We start from the raw sequence: 24047 nt of genomic DNA, 5'->3' as shown, positions 1-24047 counted from the left end.
AAAATGTAGGATGAGTGCGAAGCACCACACGATCATGGAGAAATTTCGTGTAAGGTGGGTACGTTACCAGCGCCTATAGCTCACTGACCCTGGGAGCAGATGTTATAGCAAGAAGAAAGAGCATTTTCCAAGTGAGATAACATAGCTTGCAGAAGAGCAGAGGCTCAAGCGGAGGTTTCATGAGCTGTGCTAATACCACATTGAGGTCCCAAGAAGGGGCCAGAAGACGAAAAGGGGGCTTGAGGTGAAGCAAGCCCCTCATAAAAAATGCACCACCAAGGGTTGTGTCGATATAGAGACATCCCCTATACTTTTATGGAAAGCGGCTACCACACTGACATGAACCCTAATGGAGGAAGTTTGTAGACCAGACTCAGAGGTGCCAGAGGTAGTCTAGGAACTTCGTAGTGGGGCAGGTAAAGGGATCTATTTCCTTTGATGTGCACCATAAGGAAAACCTTTTCCATTTGGCATGATAAGATTTCCTTGTAGAAGGCCTTTGTGAAGCTTCCAGGATATGGGGATACCGGGTCCAAGAGATTGAGCGGTTGTAATATTAGCCTTTCAACATCCAGGCTGTCAGTGATAGGGCCTGGAGGTTCGGATGATGCAGCTGTCCGTGGTTCTGTGATATCAGAGACGGATTGAGAGGTCACGAAGGATGGGAAACCACACCTGGTGCGGCCAGTGAGGGGCTATGAGAATCATGAAGCCCTTGTCCCTTCGTAGCTTCATGAGAGTCTTGCTGATGAGAGGCAGTAGGGGATAGGCATACAGGAGACCCGTTGCCCAAGAGAGGGTGAAGGCATCTCTTGGTGGTCTTCTGACTGAAGTAGTGAGCAGAAGTTCTCTACTTTGTGGTTGTGAATCGATGCAAAGACGACTACAGTCTGATACCCCCACTTCTGGAATATGCTCTCCGCCACGGTGAGGTACTCGTGGGGATGAAACGTACGACTGAGTTTGTCTGCTAGTACATTGTCCATGCCCACCAGGTAGGTCGCTCAGTAGTATGGAATGAGAGAGAGCTGTAGCCCAGATTTGTGCTACTTCCTGACATAGCAGGTAAGAGCCGGTGCCTCCCTGCTTGTTGATGTACCATATCACTACTTGGTTGTCTGTTTGGATTAGGATTGTCTTGTTGGAGGGGCAATCTTGGAAGGCTATAAGGGCATATCTTATTGCCCTGAGTTCCCGAAAATGTATCTGATGTTGTGATTCCGCTGCAGACCAGGTTCCCTGAGTCTGCAGGTTGTTGACATGGGCTCCCCACCCTAGAGTGGAAGCATCCGATGTCAGTGTTATCTGGGGCTCTGGAGATTGGAAAGATAGTCCTCTGACCAGATTGGACTCCTGGATCCAACAAGCTAGCGAGAGACTAAGTTGCCTGGTGACATGGACAATGTTGGACATTGGATGGTGGGCCTGAGACCACTGGGACTTTAATGTCCACTGCGCTATTCTCATGGCAAGGCGAGCCATTGGTGTAACATGGAGCGAGGACGCCATGTGGCCCAACAAGATGAGAAGATGACAAGCCGTTGTGGTTCAGTGAGTTCATATAGTGTTTGCAAGCATTGCAAGAGTATGCGCGTGGTCCTTTGGAAGAAAAGCTTTCGCTTGGATGGTGTTGAGATCCGCTCCAATGAAGGAGAGGAGCTGAGACTGAGTCAGATTGAACTTTAGATAATTGACTAGAAATCCCAATGATAGTAGTAGTCTCAAAGTGAGATGGAGGGAGTGAAGTACTGCCTCCACAGATGGGGTCCTCAGTAACCAGTCGTCCAGATAGGGATAGACGTGAGTGCCTAGCCGCCTCAAGTATGCTGCTACTACTGCCAGGCATTTCGTGAAGACACGAGGTGCTGATGCGAGACCTTACGGAAGCACTCGGTACTGGATGTGCCTGCTTCCGACGAGGAACCGAAGGTATTTTCTGTGAGACGGGGTTATTGCTATATGCATATACACATCTTGTAGATCTAGAGAGCAAAGCCAATCTCCCCCTGTTGGAGAAGAGGGAGTAGTAAGCCTAAGGTTACCATCCTGAACTTCTCTTTCCGTAGATGCTTGTTTAGGGCACGAAGATCTAAGATTGGACGAGTGCCTCCCGATTGTTTTGGTATTAGGAAATACCAGGAGTAGAAGCCCCTTCCCCTTTGTAGAGGGGGAACCTGTTCTATGGCATTGGTTTGTAGGAAGGATGTTATTTCCTCCTCTAGAAGTGGACAGTGGTCGGTGGAACTCCACCCCGGACGAGAAGGAGAGTCCGCCGGTAGTGAGAGAAAGTTTAGATGGTAACCTTGAGCTACAACCAACAGGACCCACTGATCTGTGGTGATTGTGTGCCATTTGTTGGTGAAGTGACAGAGATGGCTGCCTACTGGTAGAGATGGCAGAGGTGGAAGTCGGCAAATGCTCTCTAGTGGGGAGTCAAAATCCCGAGGAAGGACCAGGTTGTGGAGCTGGTTGAGCCTTCTGATAGGGTCTGGTTGGACGAACTGAGCTGGAGGAGGGTAGAATCTGCGTGCTTTCAAGGTGGTCCTTTTAGCCTCCCTTCTGAAAGGGTGCTTAGAAGAGGTAGAAAACTCTGTGTGCCTGGCAGAGAGTTGATACATTATGATCTTTGAGCTGAGCGACTGTCTCCTGAATCTTCTCGAAGAGGTTATCTCCCGTAGAGGGAGGTCTGCCAACCACTCCTGAACCACTGGACGCAGATCTGAGAATGTCAGCCATGCCCACCTCCTGGCACTTATTCCAGCTGCGGAGACCCTGGATGCTGTGTCAAAGATGTTATAAGCGGAGTGCACCTCATGCTTGCCTGAATCAAAGCCTTTTTTAAGAATAGAATTGAGCTGATCCTGAAACTGGTAAGGGAGGGAATCAGAAAGTTCCTGAAGCTGCTTAAAGAGGATCCTGTTGTATTGCGAGATGTAGAGTTGGTAAGCCGCAATACGGGAAATTAGCATGGCCCCATGAAAGACTCTATGACCAAAAGCATCGAGGAATTTCTGGTCCTTCCCCAGAGGCACGGAAGAATGAGGCCGCTGTCTTTTGGCCTTCTTTTGGGTGGATTCGACCACCACTGAATGGTGGGACAGCTGAGCTTTCTGGAAGCCAGGTGCTGATTGGACTAAATAAGTAGCATCAGTCTTATGGTTAACAGGTGGAACTGTCCCTGGATGCTCCCAGTTGCGCTGAAGAAGGTCAAGGAGGACCTCATGGACAGGTATGGACATTACCTTCTTAGGTGCATCAACAAACTGAAGGATTTCTAGCATATTGTGTCTGGAGAGTAAATGGTATGGTCTCTGACATCTCTTTGATAAAATTTATGAAAGAGAGGTCTTTGGCAGGGTTCTCAGTCTTTCCTCTGGAGGTGAAGGTTCAGATGGGATATCCCCTGTATCCTGGGAATCCGATGAATCATCTGACCAGGGCTGGTAGGGTTGATCCCCAGAATCCAACGGGCCTCCAGATGGTAAAAAAGGGCCTCCTCCGGCCAGAGGAGGTTGGGGCACCAAAGGTATCTGTGATGGCATCGGTAAAGGTTGATGCGGTATCGGAGGCAGACGGGGCACCGAAGAACTCTGTGACCTCAGTGGACTACTCGGTGGCAATACTCCAGAAGGCCCCGGAATCGTATCCGGCATCATTGCACCCTCCCTCCTCCTCCGAGACATGGATGGGCGTCGATGGACCAGGAGGAATCTGTTTTCACCAGTGCCGAAGGCAGAGCACCGATAAGGGCATCCAGTCTGTCAAGTAGAGGTGCGAGCATCAGTGGTGTCTGATCCGGCACCGGAATCGGCATCAGTACAGAGGGAACCGGATGACCATGGAGAGCTTGCACCACTGCCTCTTGAGCCATCCGGTTCAATTACTCACGGAACGCTGGTGTTAAGACCAGTTCCAGAGTGGGAGGCTGGATGGGCGCCACTGGAGTGTCCATAGGTATACGTGGAGTCTTGGCCGCCATTCCCACTGAAGGCGGGGAACACCTCAGTGTACCCGGCATGGAGGAGGATGGGGCTCCTCGGCACGGGCCTTCTTTCTCGGTGGCTCGGTTGAAGCTGAAGTTGAAGCCACCGGTGCGCCCGGATCGGACGGCAAGGTCTTTCGATGCCGATGATGTTTGTCTCGATGCTCGCCCTTGCCAGTGTCGAGGAAGCACAAACTGAAGCCTTCGATGACGATCGGGAGTCATCCGTGTCTGACCGATGGCAAGACTTGGCAGGCGACGGCATCGATGACTGGGAAGCCTTAGCTGAAGGAAGCTGCTTGGTATAAAATAGTAAAGCCATCTTTTCCAAACGAGCCTGACGACCCTTAGGGGTCATTTGGGCACAGTTGGTACATGTATCCACATCATGGGTAGGGCCCAATCAAAGCACTGAGGGTCAGTGACGGACATTGCCAGAGGACAGTCCGGGCACCTATGAAAACCAGTCGCCATCGTTGCTATTGAAAATTTAGGCCGCGGTGCAGTTGGTGACCTTCAGGCCTAAGACTTCGAACAGTCTGTAACCGACCAAAAAGTTATTAAAACTTACCGGACGGTTGCGGGGTTCGACGGTGTACAGGGGGACCCCAGCCGGGGTGAAACTTTTTGCAAATTTTGAAAATATTTCTGTCAGGAATCAGTGAGAGAGCGCCTCACTCCGCGTGGCCAAAGCTGCACGAAAAAAAAAAAGAGACTGAAGGGGGATCCTTGCTGGATGCAGGGTTGGTGGCATGCTGGGCATGCTCAGTGGTGCCAGTCAAAGTTCTAGTAACTTTGACAAAAGTGTTCCGTGATTGGGCTCCATCCTGATGATATCACCCATATGTGAGGACTACCATCCTGCTTGTCCTGTGAGAAAACCCAGGAGTCTTGCCTGATCTGGGATACGAACAGGAATGAAGGTTAGAGACCGAATTTTTCTCAGAAGATTTTTCAATTTTTCATACCCTTACTGACCATGTAGAGGATAAGTCATCACCTCTGCACAGGGTCCCTTCATCAGTGCTACAGAAAAGCTTTTTGGTAGAATCCAACTTCCAGGTGGATTTTTGTAAATTGGTATCCTCCTGTCCTCAGAAAGCAAAAGGAAAATTAGTTCTTACCTGTTAATTTTCGTTCCTGTAGTACCAAGGATCAGTCCAGACTGCTGGGTTATGCCTCCCTTCCAGCAGATGGAGTCAGAGAAACTGAAAAGCACCTCCCACATAACCCGGGGTGCCATCTGCGATCCCTCAGTATCATTGATATCAAAGCAGAATGAATGGCCCTTACTACAATTTCCATGTATTGAACTATGCACAAAACACGCTGAATCAAACAATGACTAGATCAAGTTAAAACTGAACCTGATAACCAGGTAGAACGTGCATAAACATATAAGAAGAACATTTGTACTTAAGAAAGTTCTGCAAAAAGACACTGACTGTTGTCAGAACCTGTCAAGAGAATATAAAAAACAGTTGACTGGACTCTCCGGTATACGGGTGGGCATCTGGACTGATCCTTGGTACTACAGGAACGAAAATTAACAGGTAAGAACTAATTTTCCTTTCCCTGTACGTACCAGGATTAGTCCAGACTGCTGGGATGTACCCAAGCTGCCCTAAATGGGGTGGGGACCTGGAGAGTCCCGCGCGAAGCACACTACTGCCAAAGAATCCACCTTCGGATCTCGTACATCCAATCAATAGTGTTTAGCAAACGTGTGCAAGGATTTCCACGTGGCCGCCCGACAAATCTCTTGTGGCAAGACACACTGGCGTTCCGCCCATGAAGCTGCTTGAGATCTAAGAGAATGTGCCTTAATGCTGTCCGGCACTGGGCGACCGTGACAAATGTATGCAGAAGCAATAGCGTCCTTTAACCATTGGGCGATAGTAGTTTTAGAAGCCTTAGCACCTTTCTGAGGACCGCTCCACAAAACGAAGAGGTGGTCGGACAAGCGAAACGGATTAGTAACCTCCCAGTATCGTAAGAGGACTCTACGGACATCCAATCTCCTCAGATCCTTATCCTCAACTGAAAAGGCTGGTAACTCGACTGACTGGTTGACATGAAAAGCCAAAACCACCTTGGGCAAAAAGGAGGGAACTGTGCGAAGAGAAATATCCGAATCAGAAATACGCAAAAAAGGCTCTCGACATGACAAGGCTTGCAGTTCCGAAACCCGTCTAGCTGAACAGATAGCTACGAGAAAAACAGACTTGAGCGTCAAGTCCTTAACTGTCGCTCGCTTCAAAGAGTCAAAAGGAGACCCGCAACGAAGCACTAAATTCAAACTCCAGGACGGACAGACCGCACCCACCGGCGGTTTCAAGTGTTTGGCCCCTTTCAATAATCGGACCACATCCAGGTGCGCTGTGATGGAAACACCATCAACCTTACCATGAAAGCTGCCCAAGGCCGAAATCTGAACCCTGAGCGAACTGTAAGACAGGCCCTTCCGTAGACCGTCCTGTAAAAATGACAGTATGTGCACAATAGTAGACCTGCGTGGTGACAAGTTAACCTCGTGACACCAAGAATCAAAGGCTTTCCATACCCAAACATAGGTAATAGAAGTAGAAGTCTTTCGGGCACGCAGAAGGGTAGAAATAACTGCCTCTGAATACCTCTTTTTCCTTAACCACCGCCTTTCATAAGGCGGGCCGCTAAACAGAATCGACCGGCCTGCTCTAAAAATACTAGACCCTGGCGGAGCAGGTTGTGCAGATGACTGAAGCGTAGCAGACCGTCCACCGCTAGGTTGACCAGATCGGCGAGCTACGGTCTTCGAGGCCACTCGGGAGCCACTAGAATCACCAGACCCGGGTGAGACTCTATGCGTCGCAGTATCTTTCCGACAAGTGGCCATGGAGGGAACACAAAGAAGGATGTGCTGTGGCCAAGGTAGAACCAGAGCGTCCACCCCTTCTGATCCGTGTTCTCGCCGGCAACTGAAGAAACGAGCTGCCTTTGCATTTAGACAAGTCGCCATCAGGTCCAGGTGGGGGACCCCCCAACGTCTCGCGATCATTCGCATCGCTTCCCCCGACAGCTTCCATTCCCCGGGATCCAATTGCTGCCGACTGAGGAAGTCCGCTTGAACGTTGTCTACCCCCGCTATGTGAGACGCTGCAATCCTGTCCAGGTGGCATTCCGCCCAGATCATCAGCTTGTCAGCCTCGGACACGAGACGACTTTGGGTGCCTCCTTGTTTATGTAGGCCACCGTGGTTTCATTGTCGGACAGAATCCGCACCGCTGTGCCGCGTAACATTGGTAAGAAGCGCTGCAGAACCAGGCGGACTGCCCTGGTCTCCAATCTGTTGATAGACCACCTGGCTTGCAACGGCGTTCAACGACCTTGAGCTGACCTTGACCGGCACACCGCCCCCCAGCCGGAAAGACTGGCATCGGTTGTGACAACTACCCATTGGGGACTCTCGAGATTCACCCCCTGGAGCAAGTGAATCGGATTGAGCCACCAGTCCAAACTGGATCTGGCAGGCTCGAGCAGTGGTAAGGGAATCTGGTACTCCTCCGACTTGGGATCCCAACGGGACAATAAGGCTCTCTGTAAAGGTCTCAGATGTGTGAAGGCCCAAGGTACTAGTTCTAGGGTGGATGCCATATATCCAAGAACCTGCAAATAATCCCACACCACAGGAGAGGGAAGCGACAGCAGCCGTCGCACTTGAAACATCAACCAGTCCATGAGGAAGATTGGTAACGAAACCTTGCCTAACAAGGTATCGAACCGAGCCCCCAAAAACTCTATCACCTGGGAGGGAATCAATTGACTCTTTGCATAATTGACCACCCAACCCAAGGAATGAAGGTGGAACACAACTGTACGAACTGCCGCCTTGCAGAGTTCTTCCGACTTCGCCCAGTTGAGCCAGTCGCCCAAGTAGGGATGAACTAGTATCCCCTCTCGTCTTAAGCTCGCAGCAACCACCACCAGCACCTTGGTGAACACGCGGGGAACAGTCGCCAGTCCGAACGGTAGAGCACAAAACTGGTAATGTTGGCCCATAATCATGAACCTCAGAAATTGCTGGTGGTGCTTGTGGATTCCGATGTGGAGATAAGCTTCCGTCAGATCCAAAGAAGCCAAAAACTCTCCTTTGTGGACCGCTGCAATGACCGATCTTAACGTTTCCATGTGAAAATGAGGTACTCTTAAGACCTTTTTGACTTGCTTGAGATCCAAAATTGGCCGGAAAGATTCGTCCTTCTTGGGCACCACGAAATATATAGAGTAACGACCGGTCAGACGTTCCGATGGAGGAACTGGCACGACTGTTCCCAGCGCCTTCAAACATGCTAGAATCTGCCGAACCACCTGCTGTTTCTGCGGTGATCCGCAAGGGGACACCAGAAAAAGATCCCGGAGGGGACAAGCAAAATCCAAAGCATAACCGTGACTTATAATATCTAGCACCCACTGGTCCGAGGTAATCTTGACCCATTCCTCTAGAAACAGGGATAGCCGATCCCCGATCTTTGGTAGGGAGGAATGGGCCGGCGTCCCTTCATTGAACCGGTTTCTTGTTGGGAGCGAATGCATGGGTTTCGGCACGCTGAGGCTGTCTGCCTCGAAAGGAATAAGACCAGGTCTGTGCTCTAGAAGCCGGTTGTCTAGGAGTATAGCTCGACGCACCCCAGCCAGGCCTAAAACGGCGTTGTCCCCGAAAAAGGCCCCGACAGCTACCCTGCAAGCGGGCCGTCCTGGGCTTATCTTCCGGTAACTTATAAACCTTGTCGTCACCCAAGGCCTTTCCCCAAACAACAACTTACCCTGAAAAGGGAAGGATCCCAGTTGAGACTTCGATGAGGTGTCCGCAGACCAGTTCCGGAGCCACAACAGACACCGTGCGGACACCGCTGAGGACATAGTACGTGCTGAAGTATGTAAAAGATCATAAAATGCATCCGCTGTATAGGCAACTGCCGATTCCATATGGGCCGCCTGTTCCACCTCCCCAGGAGGAAGGTCCTGGGCTGTCAACATCTGTTGCACCCAACGCAGCAAGGCCCGCTGCATGAGGCTACTGCATACCGCAGCCCGAATCCCTAAGGCGGATACCTCAAAAATGCGCTTGAGCAACACCTCCAGTTTCCTATCCTGGAGGTCCTTAAGAGCTGTGCCGCCAGTCACCGGAATACTAATATGCTTGGCTATGGCCGTGACCGCCGAGTCCACCTTAGGAATTTTAAGGAGATCAAGCGACTCGAGAGGAAGAGGATATAATTTTTCCATGGCTCTAGTAACCCTCAGGGAGGCCTCCGGGGACTCCCACTCACGGGACACAATCTGGGAAAGCTTCGGGTGAAAAGGAAAAGTCTGCGGCAGAGCGCGTAATCCCGCTAAAGCCGAATCTCCCGTAGATAAATCAGACGACTCCTGGGACAGCGGAAGTTCAAGCTCCTGGAGCATATGTAAAATTAAGGGGTCCAGTTCCTCTCGCCTGAACAGATGGAGGACTTGGGGGTCATCCCCTTCCAGCTGCGTGGAAATGTCTCCCTTATCACCCAAATCTGGAACCAAGCCTGGATCCACTAGGTCAATTGCGTCAGGCAACCCCTCCCCCGGGGATGAAGGAGGGAAGCGGTGAGCCACCCCTTCCTGACTTCTAGGAACCCTAGGGATCTTAATGGGGCTGGGAGACTGAGTATCCCACTCAGTCTCCGCTTCCAGAAATGCCTTGTGCATCAATAAAATGAACTTCGAGGAAAAAGGCTGCCGCCTCTTTAAGGGGCCCTCCCCCCCGCCCCCCCGGGGAGGAAGCGGAGGAGGAGCTGTGCCATCCGGCAATTTACGCGGCCTATGCAGCAGGGACAATGGAGGAGGGAGATCCTCTGCCTCCTCAGAATCTTTGGCATCCCTCTCCGGGGCCGACAAAATGGCCGCCGCTCCCGCGCGAATCAGGAGCGGCCCCGGCCTCCTTCCCTTAGCATCGTGTGCGCCGCGTGATTTTCTTGGCCTTGCAGAAAGCGCCCCCCGCACCGAATTGGATCGTCGCGAAGGCCACTTGCCCCCGGGGATGCACCGGGAGCAGAGGCCTTCGCGGGACAGCCGGAGCCCTGGCTCTCCACATGAGTGACAAGCCGTCCCCCTCAGCATAATTTGGCAGCCAGGTGGAAGGTCCACCCCCTCCGGAGGCCCGGGAGACTAAAGGCAGGCACGGCTGAGGTAGAAAAAAAAGACTAAATTAAATAAAGAATCTTTTTTTTTTTTTTTTTTTTTTTTTACTCAGCCCACAGGAGGATGGCGCTGGGGGGGAAACAAACTCAGAGGAATTAACACCTCTCTGAGGGAGGGGGAGAGTGACCAGCCCACCGGTAAATCCTCTGCTCACCAGGCTAGGGCAGCGAAAGTCTCCAGGTAAAAGCTATAGGGCAATGCCCTGCTTTGCCTGCCACTGTCTGGCCGCTCTGAAAACAGCATCCCTTTTTTTTTTTTTTTTTTTTTTTTAAATGTTCTAGTCAAAAGTTCTACACCAATTTAATTTTTTTTTTAACCAAAACTGGTGGGGCAAGACCCCAAAAATGTTAAGGTCAGGACCGCAAGTTATGCCTCTCAACCTGCTGGAGTCAGAGAAGATACTGAGGGATCGCAGGTGGCACCCCAGGTTATGTGGGAGGTGCTTTTCAGTTTCTCTCTGACTCCATCTGCTGGAAGAGAGGCATAACCCAGCAGTCTGGACTGATCCTGGTACGTACAGGGAATGTTGCTTACCTGTAACAGGTGTTCCTCACAGGACAGCAGGATGTTAGTCCTCACATATGGGTGATATCATCAGGATGGAGCCCTGTACAGAAAACCTTTCTGTCAAAGTTTCTACAAAGCTTTGACTGACACTGGCACACTGAGTATGCTCAGCCTGCAATTATCCCTGTGAGCCACAAGTGTCTCCCTCAGTCTCGTCTTAAAGCTAAAAGCGCAAGCGAAACTAAAAAAAAAAAAAAAAAAAAGTAAAAACAAATACAGACCCAACTCCGCGGGGTGGCGGGTGGGTTTCGTGAGGACTAACATCCTGCTGTCCTGTGAGAACACCTGTTACAGGTAAGCAACATGGTAGTCCTCACATATGGGTGAGTACCGAGCTGAGGATGCTCGAGAGTGCACCAAATGCACCCAAGACGCGCGGAGGCGCAATGACGGGGGTGGAATTTGGTAAGGAGGGCATCCTGAAACCCTTAACGGGTTGGTGGAAGGATGTTGGGTTGTTAAACCGAAAAGAATAAGAGTAGATGGACTGGCCAAACATGGAGCATGCCGGCTAGTCGTATTTAAGCAATGGGCTGCGAAGGTATGGAGAGAGCTCCAGGTTGCAGCCTGATAAATATGTACAAGCAGCAGCAGCTGAGGGGAAGCTATTAAGGCTGGGGCGGACACAACAGAGTGTGGTTACACACAGTGCTGTAGTGAAATGTCTGCTTGTTGGTAGGAAAAAGATACAGACCATCAATTAGGAGGAATAGGTCTGTTTGCCTACTGGAATTCGCAGCTTGGCTCTTGCCACAGAAGGAAAAAGAGTTAGGTGGAATTCCTATGGAGTGTAGTGCAATCTAAATAGAATGCAAGTGCACTATTACTGTCCAAGGAGTGGAAAAAACCCTCTCGCTTTGGTGAGAGAGGTGTTGGGAAAAATGGACAGAGTATATTCTGAGTAAGGTGAGATGCAACGTCTACCTTAAGAAGGATATGAAGTTGAATACCTAAAACCACTTGGTCACGGAGGAACGCAGGGTCGGATAAGTATGTAACAAGGTGTGTAACTCACTGACCCTGTTGGCAGAAATGACATTTTTGAGGGAAAGAATTTCCCATGTCAAACTGTGAAATGAGAGGAATGGAAAGGCTCGAACGGAGAACATATGAGACTTCTAAGCACGAAATATAGGTTCCATTCCGTGACTAGTGAAAATAGAGGCGGCTTGATCAGTGGATAATCCATGGTAAGCTGACTCAGAAGGGGTTTACCGTTAATCGGATATCCCCACTCCCAAACGATACACCAATTGGAACAGAGGTGTACCTATGTGGAGGATGTCTGGGGAGCAGAATCCGAGGGAGCAAGAGAGAAAAGAGTGGTATAGAAAAAAGAAAAAGGGAAATACCCTTTTGTATGCGTCATGTGGTAAATCGTGCCATTTTAAATGGTAGGATTTATACATGGAAGGTTTTGTGACGCTACCAGTACCTGAGAACATCAGTGAGTCTACAATTTGTGACTGACTGGTGAGAAGGCAAATTGGTTACCGGTGTGATAGATTGAGAAGTATGGGAAGCATACTGGTCTCGGCCAGGATGTAGGTCTGAGGAAAAGTGAACCCCATCCTGGTTCAACATTAGAAGAGAGCTGGCTATGAGAGGCAGCGGAAGAGACACATAATAGGTCCTTGATGGAACAAAGGCGCCTATGGGAACGCATTGGAAACATTTGTAGGGAGGAGAATCCGTGCACCGTATGGTTCGATGCGGACGCAGAGGGCAAGTTAGGCTGACCTCAGCGTTAGAAGATCTTTCCCGCTACACATGTAGTCCGAGACCATTCGAGAGGATGGAAACCTACAGGGCTGCTAGTGCGTTCAGTAAGTTTCTTAGATAAGTGGCCCAAGGATGCATAGAGTGAGCAAGGGCCAAGGGTAGAGCTGCGCAGCTTCGAGGTTGTGCGTGCTTGTGTGTTGAAAAGCACATTGTCCCTATGCTGTCTGTCTCTATGCATAAAGATTTGTTGCAGAGGCAGTATTGGAAGGCATAAGGGTATAACTCATGGCTACAAGGTCCAGGAAGTTTATGTGAAACTGTGCCTGGAGCGGAATAGACGCATATTGGATTGAGAAGATTTTTGGTCAAACTTACAACCCTGAGTAAATGCGAGCATGAGCAGGAGCAGACTAGGTTTTGGTTCTAGATCTGCAATACAGATGAGGGACGAAAGCAGTTGAACAGCTTAGACCCACTGATAATAGAATTTCACTGAATGTAACCCATAGCAGTTTTGGATCTATGAGGAAAGTGCATAGTGAAAAAGCCCCATAGCCCGACAATGAAGAATTGAGGGGCTGAGGTTATAGAATATGCGCGCAGGGACATGTAGGAATTTATTAGAATGTCTGCGCGGTTGCTGGACAGGAAGGTCATTGTGACTGTGGTGTCCATGCTGCCATGGCTTTAACATTATGAGCCTAGACATGCCTTTCCAGAAACAGGCCCGCCTGGAAATAACAATGTTAGCTGCTATCCAATTAACAATATGGCCACAACAACCCAAGACCTTTTTAGATCAAAGCAGCAAAAAGCTGTTTGGACTGTCTATGGGCTTTAGTCATAGAAACATAGAAATGACGGCAGAAGAAGACCAAATGGCCCATCTAGTCTGCCAAGCAAGCTTCACACATATTTTCTCTCATACTTATCTGTTTCTCTTAGCTCTTGGTTCTATTTCCCTTCCACCCCCACCTTTAATGTAGAGAGCAGTGATGGAGCTGCATCCAAGTGAAATATCTAGCTTGATTCGTTAGGGGTAGTAGGGGTAGTAGCCGCCGCAATAAGCAAGCTGCACCCATGCTTTTTTGTTTTACCCAGACTATGTTATTAGCCCTTATTGGTTGTTTTTCTTCTCCCCTGCCGTTGAAGCAGGGAGCTATGCTGGATATGCGTGACGTATAAGTCTTCTCCCATGCCGTTGAAGCAGAGAGCCATGCTGGATGTGCATCGAAAGTGAAGTATCAGGCACATTTGGTTTGGGGTAGTAACCGCCGTAACAAGCCAGCTACTCCCCGCTTTGTGAGTGCGAACCCTCATTTCTTCTCCCCTGCCGTTGAAGCAGAGAGCTCTGCTGGATGTGTGAAGTATCAGTTTTTCTTCTCCCCTGCCGTTGAATCAGAGAACTTTGCTGTATATGCATTGAAAGTGAAGTATCAGGCTTATTTGATTTGGGGTAGTAACCGCCGTAACAAGCCAGCTACTCCCCTCTTTGTGAGTGTGAATCCTTTTTTCCACATTTCCTCTTGCTGTTGAAGCTTAGAGCGATGTTGGAGTCACAGTAAGCCTGTGTATGTTTATTTAATAAGGGTATTGACTCCAGGCAGTAGCCATCATTCTGGCGAGTCACCCACTCTTCATTGGCAGCCTCTTGACTTTATGGATCCACAGTGTTTATCCCACACCCCTTTGAAGTCCTTCACAGTTCTGGTCTTCACCACATCCTCCGGAAGGGCATTCCAGGCATCCACCACCCTCTCCGTGAAGAAATACTTCCTGACATTGGTTCTGAATCTTCCTCCCTGGAGCTTCAAATCGTGACCCCTGGTTCTGCTGATTTTTTTCCTTCGGAAAAGGTTTGTCGTTGTCTTTTGATCATTAACACCTTTCAAGTATCTGAAAGTCTGTATCATATCACCTCTGCTCCTCCTTTCCTCCAGGGTGTACATATTTAGATTCTTCAATCTCTCCTCGTACGTCATCCGATGAAGATCCTCCACCTTCCTGGTCGCCCTTCTCTGTACCGCCTCCATCTTGTCTTTGTCTTTTTGAAGGTACGGTCTCCAGAACTGAACACAGTACTCCAGGTGAGGCCTCACCAAGGACCTGTACAAGAGAATAATCACTTCCCTTTTCTTACTCGATATTCCTCTCTCTATGCAGCCCAGCATTCTTCTGGCTTTAGCTATCGCCTTGTCGCATTGTTTCGCCGACTTCAGATCATTAGATACCATCACCCCAAGGTCCCTCTCCTGCTCCGTGCACATCAGCCTTTCCCCCCCCATCGAATACAGTTCATTTAGATTTCCACTCCCCATATGCATGACTTTGCACTTCTTTGCATTGAATCTCAGCTGCCATATCTTCGACCACTCTTCCAGTTTCCTTAGATCCCGTCTCATTCTCTCCACTCCAGATTGAAGGCTAAGGCTTCCTAAGGTTCAAACTGTGCACAGCTTGTTCACATTTGTTACCAGGTGGCCTGGGAAAAAATGTTGGAAGGGTTATTGACTGGTTAAGGTAGAAACTAGATACTACTTTAGAAGGAAACTTAGGATGCATATACAGAATCATTTAATTTTCATGCAATTTCATCTAAACTAGATAAGTCACTAATAGAGTCATTCATCAAAATGCATTATGGCGTTAACACACGCAATAACGCCATAATGCATATATGAGAGAGCGAGAGATTTATCTCTCTATAGGAGGGCCATCTAAATAGGTCGAGAAGAGGTGCTGGTGGTTCTTTAGGGACCAGTTTCTCATGTAGAGTGAGATGTATGAACAGCACAGTACACCTTGGTGAAGATTTGACATCATTTTGAGTGAGGAAAGTCTCACAAAAATGAAATTTTGTACCGGTACTATGTTATCTCAACCTAGCTTGATGGTACCCTGTTATAGAGTCCATCAAGCTAGGATGAGATACATAATACCCATTCAAGCTGATTGGCTGACTCATTTTCTGGCAAAAGGAGCAGCAGATATGCAATCAAGCATATATTACCAATTGACTCAAAGAGATCAATGAAATATGTATTTTCTTACTTGTCATTGGAGAGGTGAAAGAAACGCTTGTTCACGCAGCCAATAAGGAGTAGGGACAACGCATCCAAATGAGAAAAGATCTTCAGCAGTATTTCTGATGGTAGTCTGCACAGCAAACAAGGTAGAAGTGTGAATTTTTGCAGTCTATCAGTACCCGCAGCCTACAGGCATGACTACTTACTCCAAATCCGTAGCAGAGGAAACCTAGCTGAACAGATACAGATCATAAACTCTAAATTCTGAGTGTCAGTGTTTGTAAAATTAAATTTTAAAAAGCCAAGTTATTTTCCCAAGTGGCAGCTCTGACTTATTGGTTTTATTTCCTGATCTAAAGCTTCTTACACCTATAGGAGTTATTAGCTTTTGCTATTAAGAGTCCCAATTCCCTAATCTTATTACATCAGCAGATTCACAACAGGTTTCCTGAAGATCTTCTAAACTCATCTGCCTAAGATGGTAAAGTACAAAAGAGGAAGATGACAAAACTGTCCTGGATAAGGAGTGAGATTTTACTTGTCATGTATGTTTGTCTTAACTAAACAGTAAGTAAGATCCATGAAGAAGGAACTGTCTCTTATGTGTATCTGTGCATTGGACAGTGAGATTAACCTCAGGTGTCAAAAGGGATGTTAGCTATAGTTATCTTTAATCTACATTTCAATGGGATTTCTCTAAACAGGGCACACTACTTTAAGGAAATCTCTTTATTAAGAATATGATAGATAGGCAAAATATATTGCTTTTAATAGCAACAACACATAAAAATGTCCTATTAGTATTCCCACTAGTTTTGGTACTACTATTTTTTAAATACTGGAATGTTACCTGACATGAGTATCAAGAAAGAGGGGTGTGTGTGTGTTCAATAGAGAAGCATGCATTTCATAACTAGGAGAATAGATTTGATAGAAATCAACTGTAGCCTAGGTCACTGCTAAAACATTTACTGGGTGAGCATAACCCACAGCGCCCCACTGGATTATCCCACTATTATAATTTTTGTACCATTTTGTACGTCATTCAATTTGGCATTTAGCAATATATACTTAAATGTATTAATTATGGCCGGAACATATGATAGTAAGAACAGCATCAGATTGACTATAAAGTGTATTGCATTTTGTGAGGCTTGTGATGCTGAAGTAACCTTTATCACAAAAAAGTGGACTGCCGAAAAATTAGGTTGAAGTGAAAGCTGGATGCAAAGGACACGGGGCAAGACTGTCAAGTGTTTTATGGAATTTGGTGACTGTCGACTGCTAAAATTGTTTCAACAAAGCCAAAAAATTATTGACAATTTCAGCAACAAGCAGAAAAAAAATGCTGTTACCAGTTTGCATGAACGATTTTGGATAAGAGAAGAAAAAAAGTTGATAGAGGAACAGTTTATCATTATCTAGCCAGGGCTGATATCCAGGCATTTCATATTTTGAAACCAAAGAAAACCAAAATCCATATCCAAGACAGGCTCTAGCTGGCGAATTAGTTATGAAATTAGGATGAAGAGAATTTCCTTCATTTAGCGCTCTGACAAATTTTTCACCTGTCAATTTGAAAAACAAGTTTTCAAAATGGATCGAGTTTGGTCAAAAACTATGAATGAAATTGGCGATGAGGAACATTATTGCCAAATTGTCAGAAACCCTGCTTGCCTTAGTCTTTTTGTCATGTTCACAGTGAAGAAAATGTTGGGGGTAATCAAAGAACATGGGGAACTTTAAGATGGCGCCTCTTTTTTAGAATAGGATTTTAGCTGAAAATGTTATCACATTTTTGAGTGATCCAGAAAACTTTTTTTTTTTTAGCAGGCGACTCTCCTTTTGTACATAAAGCGTCATGCATGCAAGCTAACATCATGCAACAGCTACTTAAAGAAAATGCAATTGATTTTTGGGGTAACTGTTTGGCCAGGGAACTCTCCAGACTTCAACACGGCCAAAAACATAGGTGCCATTATTAAGGATGAGATGTAGAGTTTAATGTGGAAGGAATTTATTCCATCAAAACGTTTAGTCGAAATTTGGAATTGGTCTTATTAAATTTGGAAATCTAAACTGGTTTTGAAATTTGTGTTCATACCCCACTTGTTTTAAAGCTGTTTTGCAAACTAAAGGTGGGCACACCAACTATTAATTCATGGGTGGATTTTAAATGCCCTGCTCGCGTAAATCCGGCCGGATTTATGCGAGCAGGGCCCTCGCGCGCCTATTTTGCATAAGCCGCCGGCGCGCGCGCAGAGCCCCGGGACGCGCGTAAGTCCCGGGGCTTTTTTAAGGGGGCGTGTCAAATGATGCAGCGTTTGGGGGCGGGCCCAGGGGCGTGACCACGCCCTGTGGAACAGCCCCTGGGTCGGGTCTTGGCGCGCCAGCAGCCCGCTGGCGCGCACGGATTTACGTCTGCCTCCGGCAGGTGTAAATCCATGGATAAAGGTGGGGGGGGGGGGGGGGGAAGGTGAGGGGAGGGCGAAAGAAAGTTCCCTCCGAGGCCGCTCCGATTTCGAAGCGGCCTCGGAGGGAACGGAGGCAGGCTACGCGGCTCGGCACGCACAGGCTGCCCAAAATCGGCAACCTTGCGCGCGCTGATCCCGGATTTTATAAGATACGCGCGTATCTTATAAAATCCAGCGTACTTTTGTTTGCGCCTGGTGCGCCAACAAATGTACGCGATTGCGCTATTTTTTAAAATCTACCCCTATATGTTGTTTAATTCCATTTTGAATGCTGATTGAAATGGTGTATTGCATGTTTCTATCAGATTTCTGGTTGCTGCTGCAATGGGGGAGACGAATGTTATGCAACACCCAATACAATTCATAATTCATTCATTTTTCTCCTATGGCTGAATAAAACTACGCAGGTCTGGGCTACCACCACAACAAAGCCACAGAATTCACTAAGAGTCACCAATACATTGATGAACAACATGATCAGATTCCTGCTCTTGGACTCTCCAGTGAAGTGTGTGGAAAATAAACTTATCACAAGATTTCTGCCAGGAGTCAAATGACCTGAGTTTCTTAATTTCTCTTGTACTAGTATGGAACTAATACAAATATGATTTACTGGGCTTCTAGTGAACATGCAATAGTAGTTTGTGTTGAACATTTACTTCAAGACATTAAGAGTTCTGCTCAGAAAAATCCTAACAAAGTCAGCTGTGACTTGTGCCACAAGCAGAGGGGACCAAATGAATATTTAGAAATGCTTATTCATTACCAATGTCACGAAACAGTAACAGCAAGTTAGACATTGCTACCCTTACCTACCTCGCCAAGGATACACTTTGTAGCATGGAAGGATTTTTCAAATGCTTATGAATGCCATGTACTCTGCCCCTTACAGCTGGACCCACACAAGTGCCAGAACTGCAAAAAAAATAAATAAAATTCACTGTTATATTGGGAGTTTGGCAGATTTAGATTAGCAGAAAATGGTATCAATTATCTAGGCATCTGGGTTCCAGATAACTTATCAAAGCTATACTGAGATAATTAGGGTCCGGTCCTGAACAAAAAGAGATGTGGTTAGATGGGCAGTCTTTCCTATATCTTATATTGAACATTTCTCCACTTACCATGTGCAATTCCTGGGGAAGCAAGACAATATGCCAAGAATTGAATATAGCATATTGAGTTACCAAAACATTAAACAATCGGGAGGTACAGCACTCCCATTTTTTCAATTGTACTTTTTGGCAGCTAGATTGGCTTGCCTGAGGATATGACTGGGTATGAACCAAAATCAAGCATGGTTTTTCTTCCCCCTCCAAGAGGATAGGGTCAAAGGGCTTTGGTCTGACTAAATTACTACAGTTGGCTCCAAACTGTAGATCAGTTAGACATATTGGGAGAGAGTCACTCCATAATAGCTCATATTTTGAAGGCTTGGAATGAAGTCCGTAGTAAACTAGGATGGCAGAGGAATAGTGGAGAGGGAGAGAAGGTGAGACTCCTCTCTCTACAGATGTCTTAATTTGCAGATTGCAGTTTTAAGATTTTTAGGGCAATTTATAGAAGATAATTCCAGGTTGAATACCAACTTCCTAGACATGCATACTTTATATACCTACAATTGAGGAAAGACATTGTAAAGATAAGGGCGGATGCAATAACTGAAGAATGCGAGGGCATAGAAGATATTTTGAGTTGCCCTGACCAGGAAGAGGGGAGTGGGGTTTGAGGAGGAATTCACAGAGATCCATATTCAGAGGCATTTAAACTGGATAACTAAGAAGTTAACTAGCTAAATGAATATTTGGGCACTTATCCAATCTTATTATCTGGCTAAAATTTAGCTGAATAAATTAGGGGCATTCTGAGGAATTTCAGGGAGGAGTTATGTTAGCCAGATAAGTTATCTGGCTAACTGATATTCCGAGTTAGTCCGATAACTTACCTGGCTAAGTCTGATTGCTTCAAAGAATTGTCCTAAAATTAGCCAGATAAAGTTATCTGGCTAACATTAAAATAGTTGGCTACAGTGAATAAGGCGGCAGCGCTATTGAATATTCCTTCAAAGTTAGCCCGATTTTATCCAACTAAGGGGGTCATTTTTCAAATCGTGTTAGGGCCTTATTGAGAGATGTATATGCAAATTTTAAAAATGTAGTCAAGTAGGAGGAGTTTGGGCAGAGTAAATGAAAATGAGGGGTGCTTAAATTGCGTGCGATACCATAATGCACGCTATCATGGGATTTTAATGCCGGAAATAACTACACCTTTTTTCCTGGCATTATGACTGAAATTGGATTTGCGATAAATATCACAAATCCCGTTTCGGGAGGGAGAGGGGATAGGGGAGGAGAGGTGATGGGAGGAGAGAGAGCCTCTGGAGAGGCACACATATTAGTCAACTTTTAAACCACTATAAGAGGGGGCATTTTGAACTCAGGTTGAGGTTTTGGTGGTGGGCTAGGTTTTGGGGGGCAGTTTTACATGCACAGTCAGAGTATGAACAGCACAGGAGACATCAGTGATTTGGAGTGATGAAAGATACACAAAGATGAGATTTGTACAATGTACTCTCGACCTAGCTTGATAGCAGCTAGGTTGAGAGAATATTGTACAAATATCATCTTTTTATACCTTTCATCACTCCAAATCACTGATGTCTATTGTGCTGTTCACACCTCTGACTGTGCATGTAAGACTGCCCCCCAAAACCTAGCTCATCACCAAAACCTCACCTCAAGTTTCTAGTTGCCTCTCTTACAGTGGTATAAAGAGTTTACTTATATGAGAGCCTTATAAAGAGTTCTCTCTCTCTCTCCAGCAGTCCAAAATGTGATAAAAGCCTGTGCAGGTACTTCTCAGCTTGCGATGTGAAAATACTGCGGGGGTGCGATAAATTTAACACATGTTGCGCTACAATAGCTATGCAATGCGGTATCAGGAAAATTAACCTAACCATGCCCCGGTCCCCCTTTTTTTATTTATTTTTTATCATGATAGGTATTTTTCACAAATTTTATAGCAAAATGATAAATCTAGACCTAACTTTGCTATCCGGAGAGTGATTATAGTTTCTAAGCTTTATGCACAGTTGACAGATGACCTAGGGGAGGAAGGAACCTCTCCAACCCTCATATAAGTAAATGGAATCCAGACCTACAGGAGCACCTAGGTGTGAGACTAAAAGACGATATGGAAAGCCTTCATTTGCTATGACAGCAGAGAAATGTTTAAAATGATTACACAAAACTTATTGTACTGCAGAGTTCTCCAAATTGAGCAACTCCAGTAGGTTACGCTGGAAAGGATTTGGACAAATAGATAGCAAATGTTCCTTACCTATAACAGGTGTTCTCACAGGACAGCAGGATGTTAGTCCTCCCATATGGGTGACATCACAGGATGGAGCCCAATCACGAAACACTTCTGTCAAAGTTTCCAGAACTTTGACTGGCCCCTACTGGGCATGCCCAGCATGGCACTAACCCTGCAGCCAGCAGGGTTCCCCCTTCAGGCTTGTTAAAAAGCTACAGGTTGTGTCGAAAATAAAATAAGAAAACGTTACGAACCCAACACCGCGGGGCGGCGGGCGGGTTTCGTGAGGACTAACATCCTGCTGTCCTGTGAGAACACCTGTTATAGGTAAGCAACATTTGCTTTCTCACAGGACAAGCAGGATGGTAGTCCTCACATATGGGTGAGTACTGAGCTGAGGATGTCCGAGTATGCACCAAATGTTCTCAGGTGTGCAAGGCACTAGGCCTGGGATGAAATTTGGCCGAGGGCATCTTGAACCCCACCAGGCAGGCGGAAGGGTGTTGGTATGTCACGTTGTAAATAGGTTGCACAAGACAGACTGGCCAAAGATGGAATCTTGTCTTCCGGCTTTGTCCAAGCAATAGTGGGCTGTAAAAGTATGGAGAGAACTCCAGGTGGTAGCCCTGCAAATGTCAGGAAGCGGCACCGATCGTAGGTGTGCTACTGAAGTCGCCATGGCCCTCACAGAGTATGCCCGCTTGCTGATAGCAAAAGGATATGCAGTCCGCCAACCAGGAGGAGAGAGAGTCTGTCCCAATTTGATAGGATGGAAAGAGACAAACAATTGAGTGCTTTTCCTGTGGGCAGCTGTATGGTCTAGGTAGAACGCTAGAGCCAGTTTGCAGTCAAGGGTATGCAGAGCCTGCTCTCCTGGATTGGAATGGGGCCTGGAAAAAAAGGTAGGTAAGTAAGATTGATTGACTGAGATGAAACTCCGAAACTACCTTAGGAAGAATTTAGGGTGAGTGCGGAGTACTACCCAGTCCTGCAGATGTTTAGTGTAAGGCGAGTGCGTAACTAGAGCCTGTAATTCACTAACTCTGCGAGCGGAAGTGATTGCCAAAAGGAAAATCACTTTCCATGTGAGATATCGAAGTTCACAGGATTGGAGAGGCTCGAATGGTGGTTTCATGAGCCGACCCAAAACTAGGTTGAGGTCCCAAGAAGGGGCCGGAGGACGTAGAGGAGGTGTGAGGTGAAGCAAGCCCTTCAAAAAACGTGTAACAAGGGGTTGTACTGATATGGGAACATCCCAGACACCTTTATGGAAGGCGGCTACCGCATTGACATGCATCCTGATGGAGGAAGGCTTTAGACCTGACTCTGACAAGTGCCAGAGATAGTCCAGAAACTTCGTGATTGGACAGGTAAACGAGTCAAGGGACTGAGCAGAGCACCATGACGTAACCCTGGTCCATTTTTAAGAATAAGATTTTCTCGTGGAAGGCTTCCGTGAAGCAATCAGGACATGGGAAACTGGTTCAGAAAGGTTAAGTGGCTGAAGGATTAACCTGTCAACATCCATGCCGTCAGGGACAAGGTTTGAAGATTGGGGTGGCGGAGGCACCCGTCATTTTCAGTTATTAGAAGCGGGTCCTTTCCCAAGGGAATGTGCCTGCGAATGGAGAGATCCTGAAGTACTGGAAACCACGCATGGCGCGGCCAGTGGGGTGCTATCAGGATCATGGTTCCCTTGTCCTGATGTAACTTCATGAGAGTGAAAGTGGAGAAGTGGAAGTGGAGGGAACGCATATAGGAGACCAGGTGCCCACGATAGGGAGAACGTGTCTCTTGGCTGAACGTGTTGGCTGCGAGTGAGAGAGCAGAAGTTGTCCACTTTGCGATTTTGAGGTGACGCAAAGAGGTCTATTTCAGGATAAGCCCATTGGTGGAAGATAGAGTTCGCTACTGAGGGGTTGAGAGACCACTCGTGTGATTGAAAGGTGCGACTGAGCTTGTCTGCCAACACATTGTCCACTCCCGGCAAGTAGGTGGCCCTGAGGTACATCGAGTGGGAGAGGGCCTCCGCCCATATCTGTGCAGCTTCTTGACACAGAAGGTAGGAGCCCATCCCTCCCTGTTTGTTGATGTACCACATGGCCACCTGGCTGTCCGTATGGATCAGGATGACTCGATTGGAGAGGCGATCTTGAAATACCCCGAGAGCATATCTGATTGCTTGCAGCTCCAGGAAATTTATTTGGTGTTTGGCTTCCTCTGGAGACCAAGATCATTGTGTCTGCAGATCGGCCACATGGGCTCCCCTTCCGAGGTTGAAGCATCAGTGGTGAGAGTTATTTGAGGGTTTGGAGCCTGGAAGGGCAAGCCTTGGAGGAGATTGTCCTGATTTCTCCACCAGGCGAGAGACTGACGGAGTGAGTTGGATCCGTGGCCAATGGTCGACAGGGGCTGAATGGATTGAGTCCATTGTGACCTTAGAGTCCACTGCATGACTCATGGCCAAGCGGGCCATTGGGGTGACCTGAACTGAGGACACCATGTGTCCTAGGAGGATGAGAAAGTGGTGTGCAGTCGTGGAACGCTGAGACTGCAGCTGGTGTGCAAGAGGCACGAGAGTGAGAGCTCGCTGTCAAGGCAGAAAAGCCTTTGCCTGCAAGGTGTCCAAGTCTGCCCCAATGAACGATAAGGTTTGAGATAGGGTTAAGTAGGATTTGTCGTAGTTGACGAGAAATCCGAGTGAAATTAGAATGTGTAAAGTAAGATGTAGGGACGACAGAGCAGCTTGCT

The 24047-nt window shown here is 47.3% G+C and overlaps 1 protein-coding gene across 6 annotated transcripts in view; it reads right to left on the bottom strand.

Annotated features, from left to right (window-relative positions):
- Window positions 1-24047, bottom strand: part of FBXO15 (F-box protein 15) — a 229876-nt gene that overhangs the window by 152223 nt on the left and 53606 nt on the right. For 5 of the 6 annotated variants that reach the window (XM_029590885.1, XM_029590886.1, XM_029590881.1 and 2 more), the window contains 2 exons: window positions 18798-18896; window positions 15533-15637 (listed from right to left, as the gene is read on the bottom strand). In XM_029590885.1, coding sequence (XP_029446745.1) covers window positions 15533-15637; window positions 18798-18896 — 204 coding nt within the window. The remainder of the gene's footprint in view (window positions 1-15532; window positions 15638-18797; window positions 18897-24047) is intronic. The other variant, XM_029590883.1, reaches the window with a different exon arrangement.

This window comes from Rhinatrema bivittatum, chromosome 2, assembly GCF_901001135.1.
Source record: "Rhinatrema bivittatum chromosome 2, aRhiBiv1.1, whole genome shotgun sequence".
Lineage (NCBI taxonomy): Eukaryota > Metazoa > Chordata > Amphibia > Gymnophiona > Rhinatrematidae > Rhinatrema > Rhinatrema bivittatum.
The sequence above is the reverse complement of the archived record's forward strand: the minus strand, read 5'-3'. Positions and strand labels throughout refer to the sequence as shown.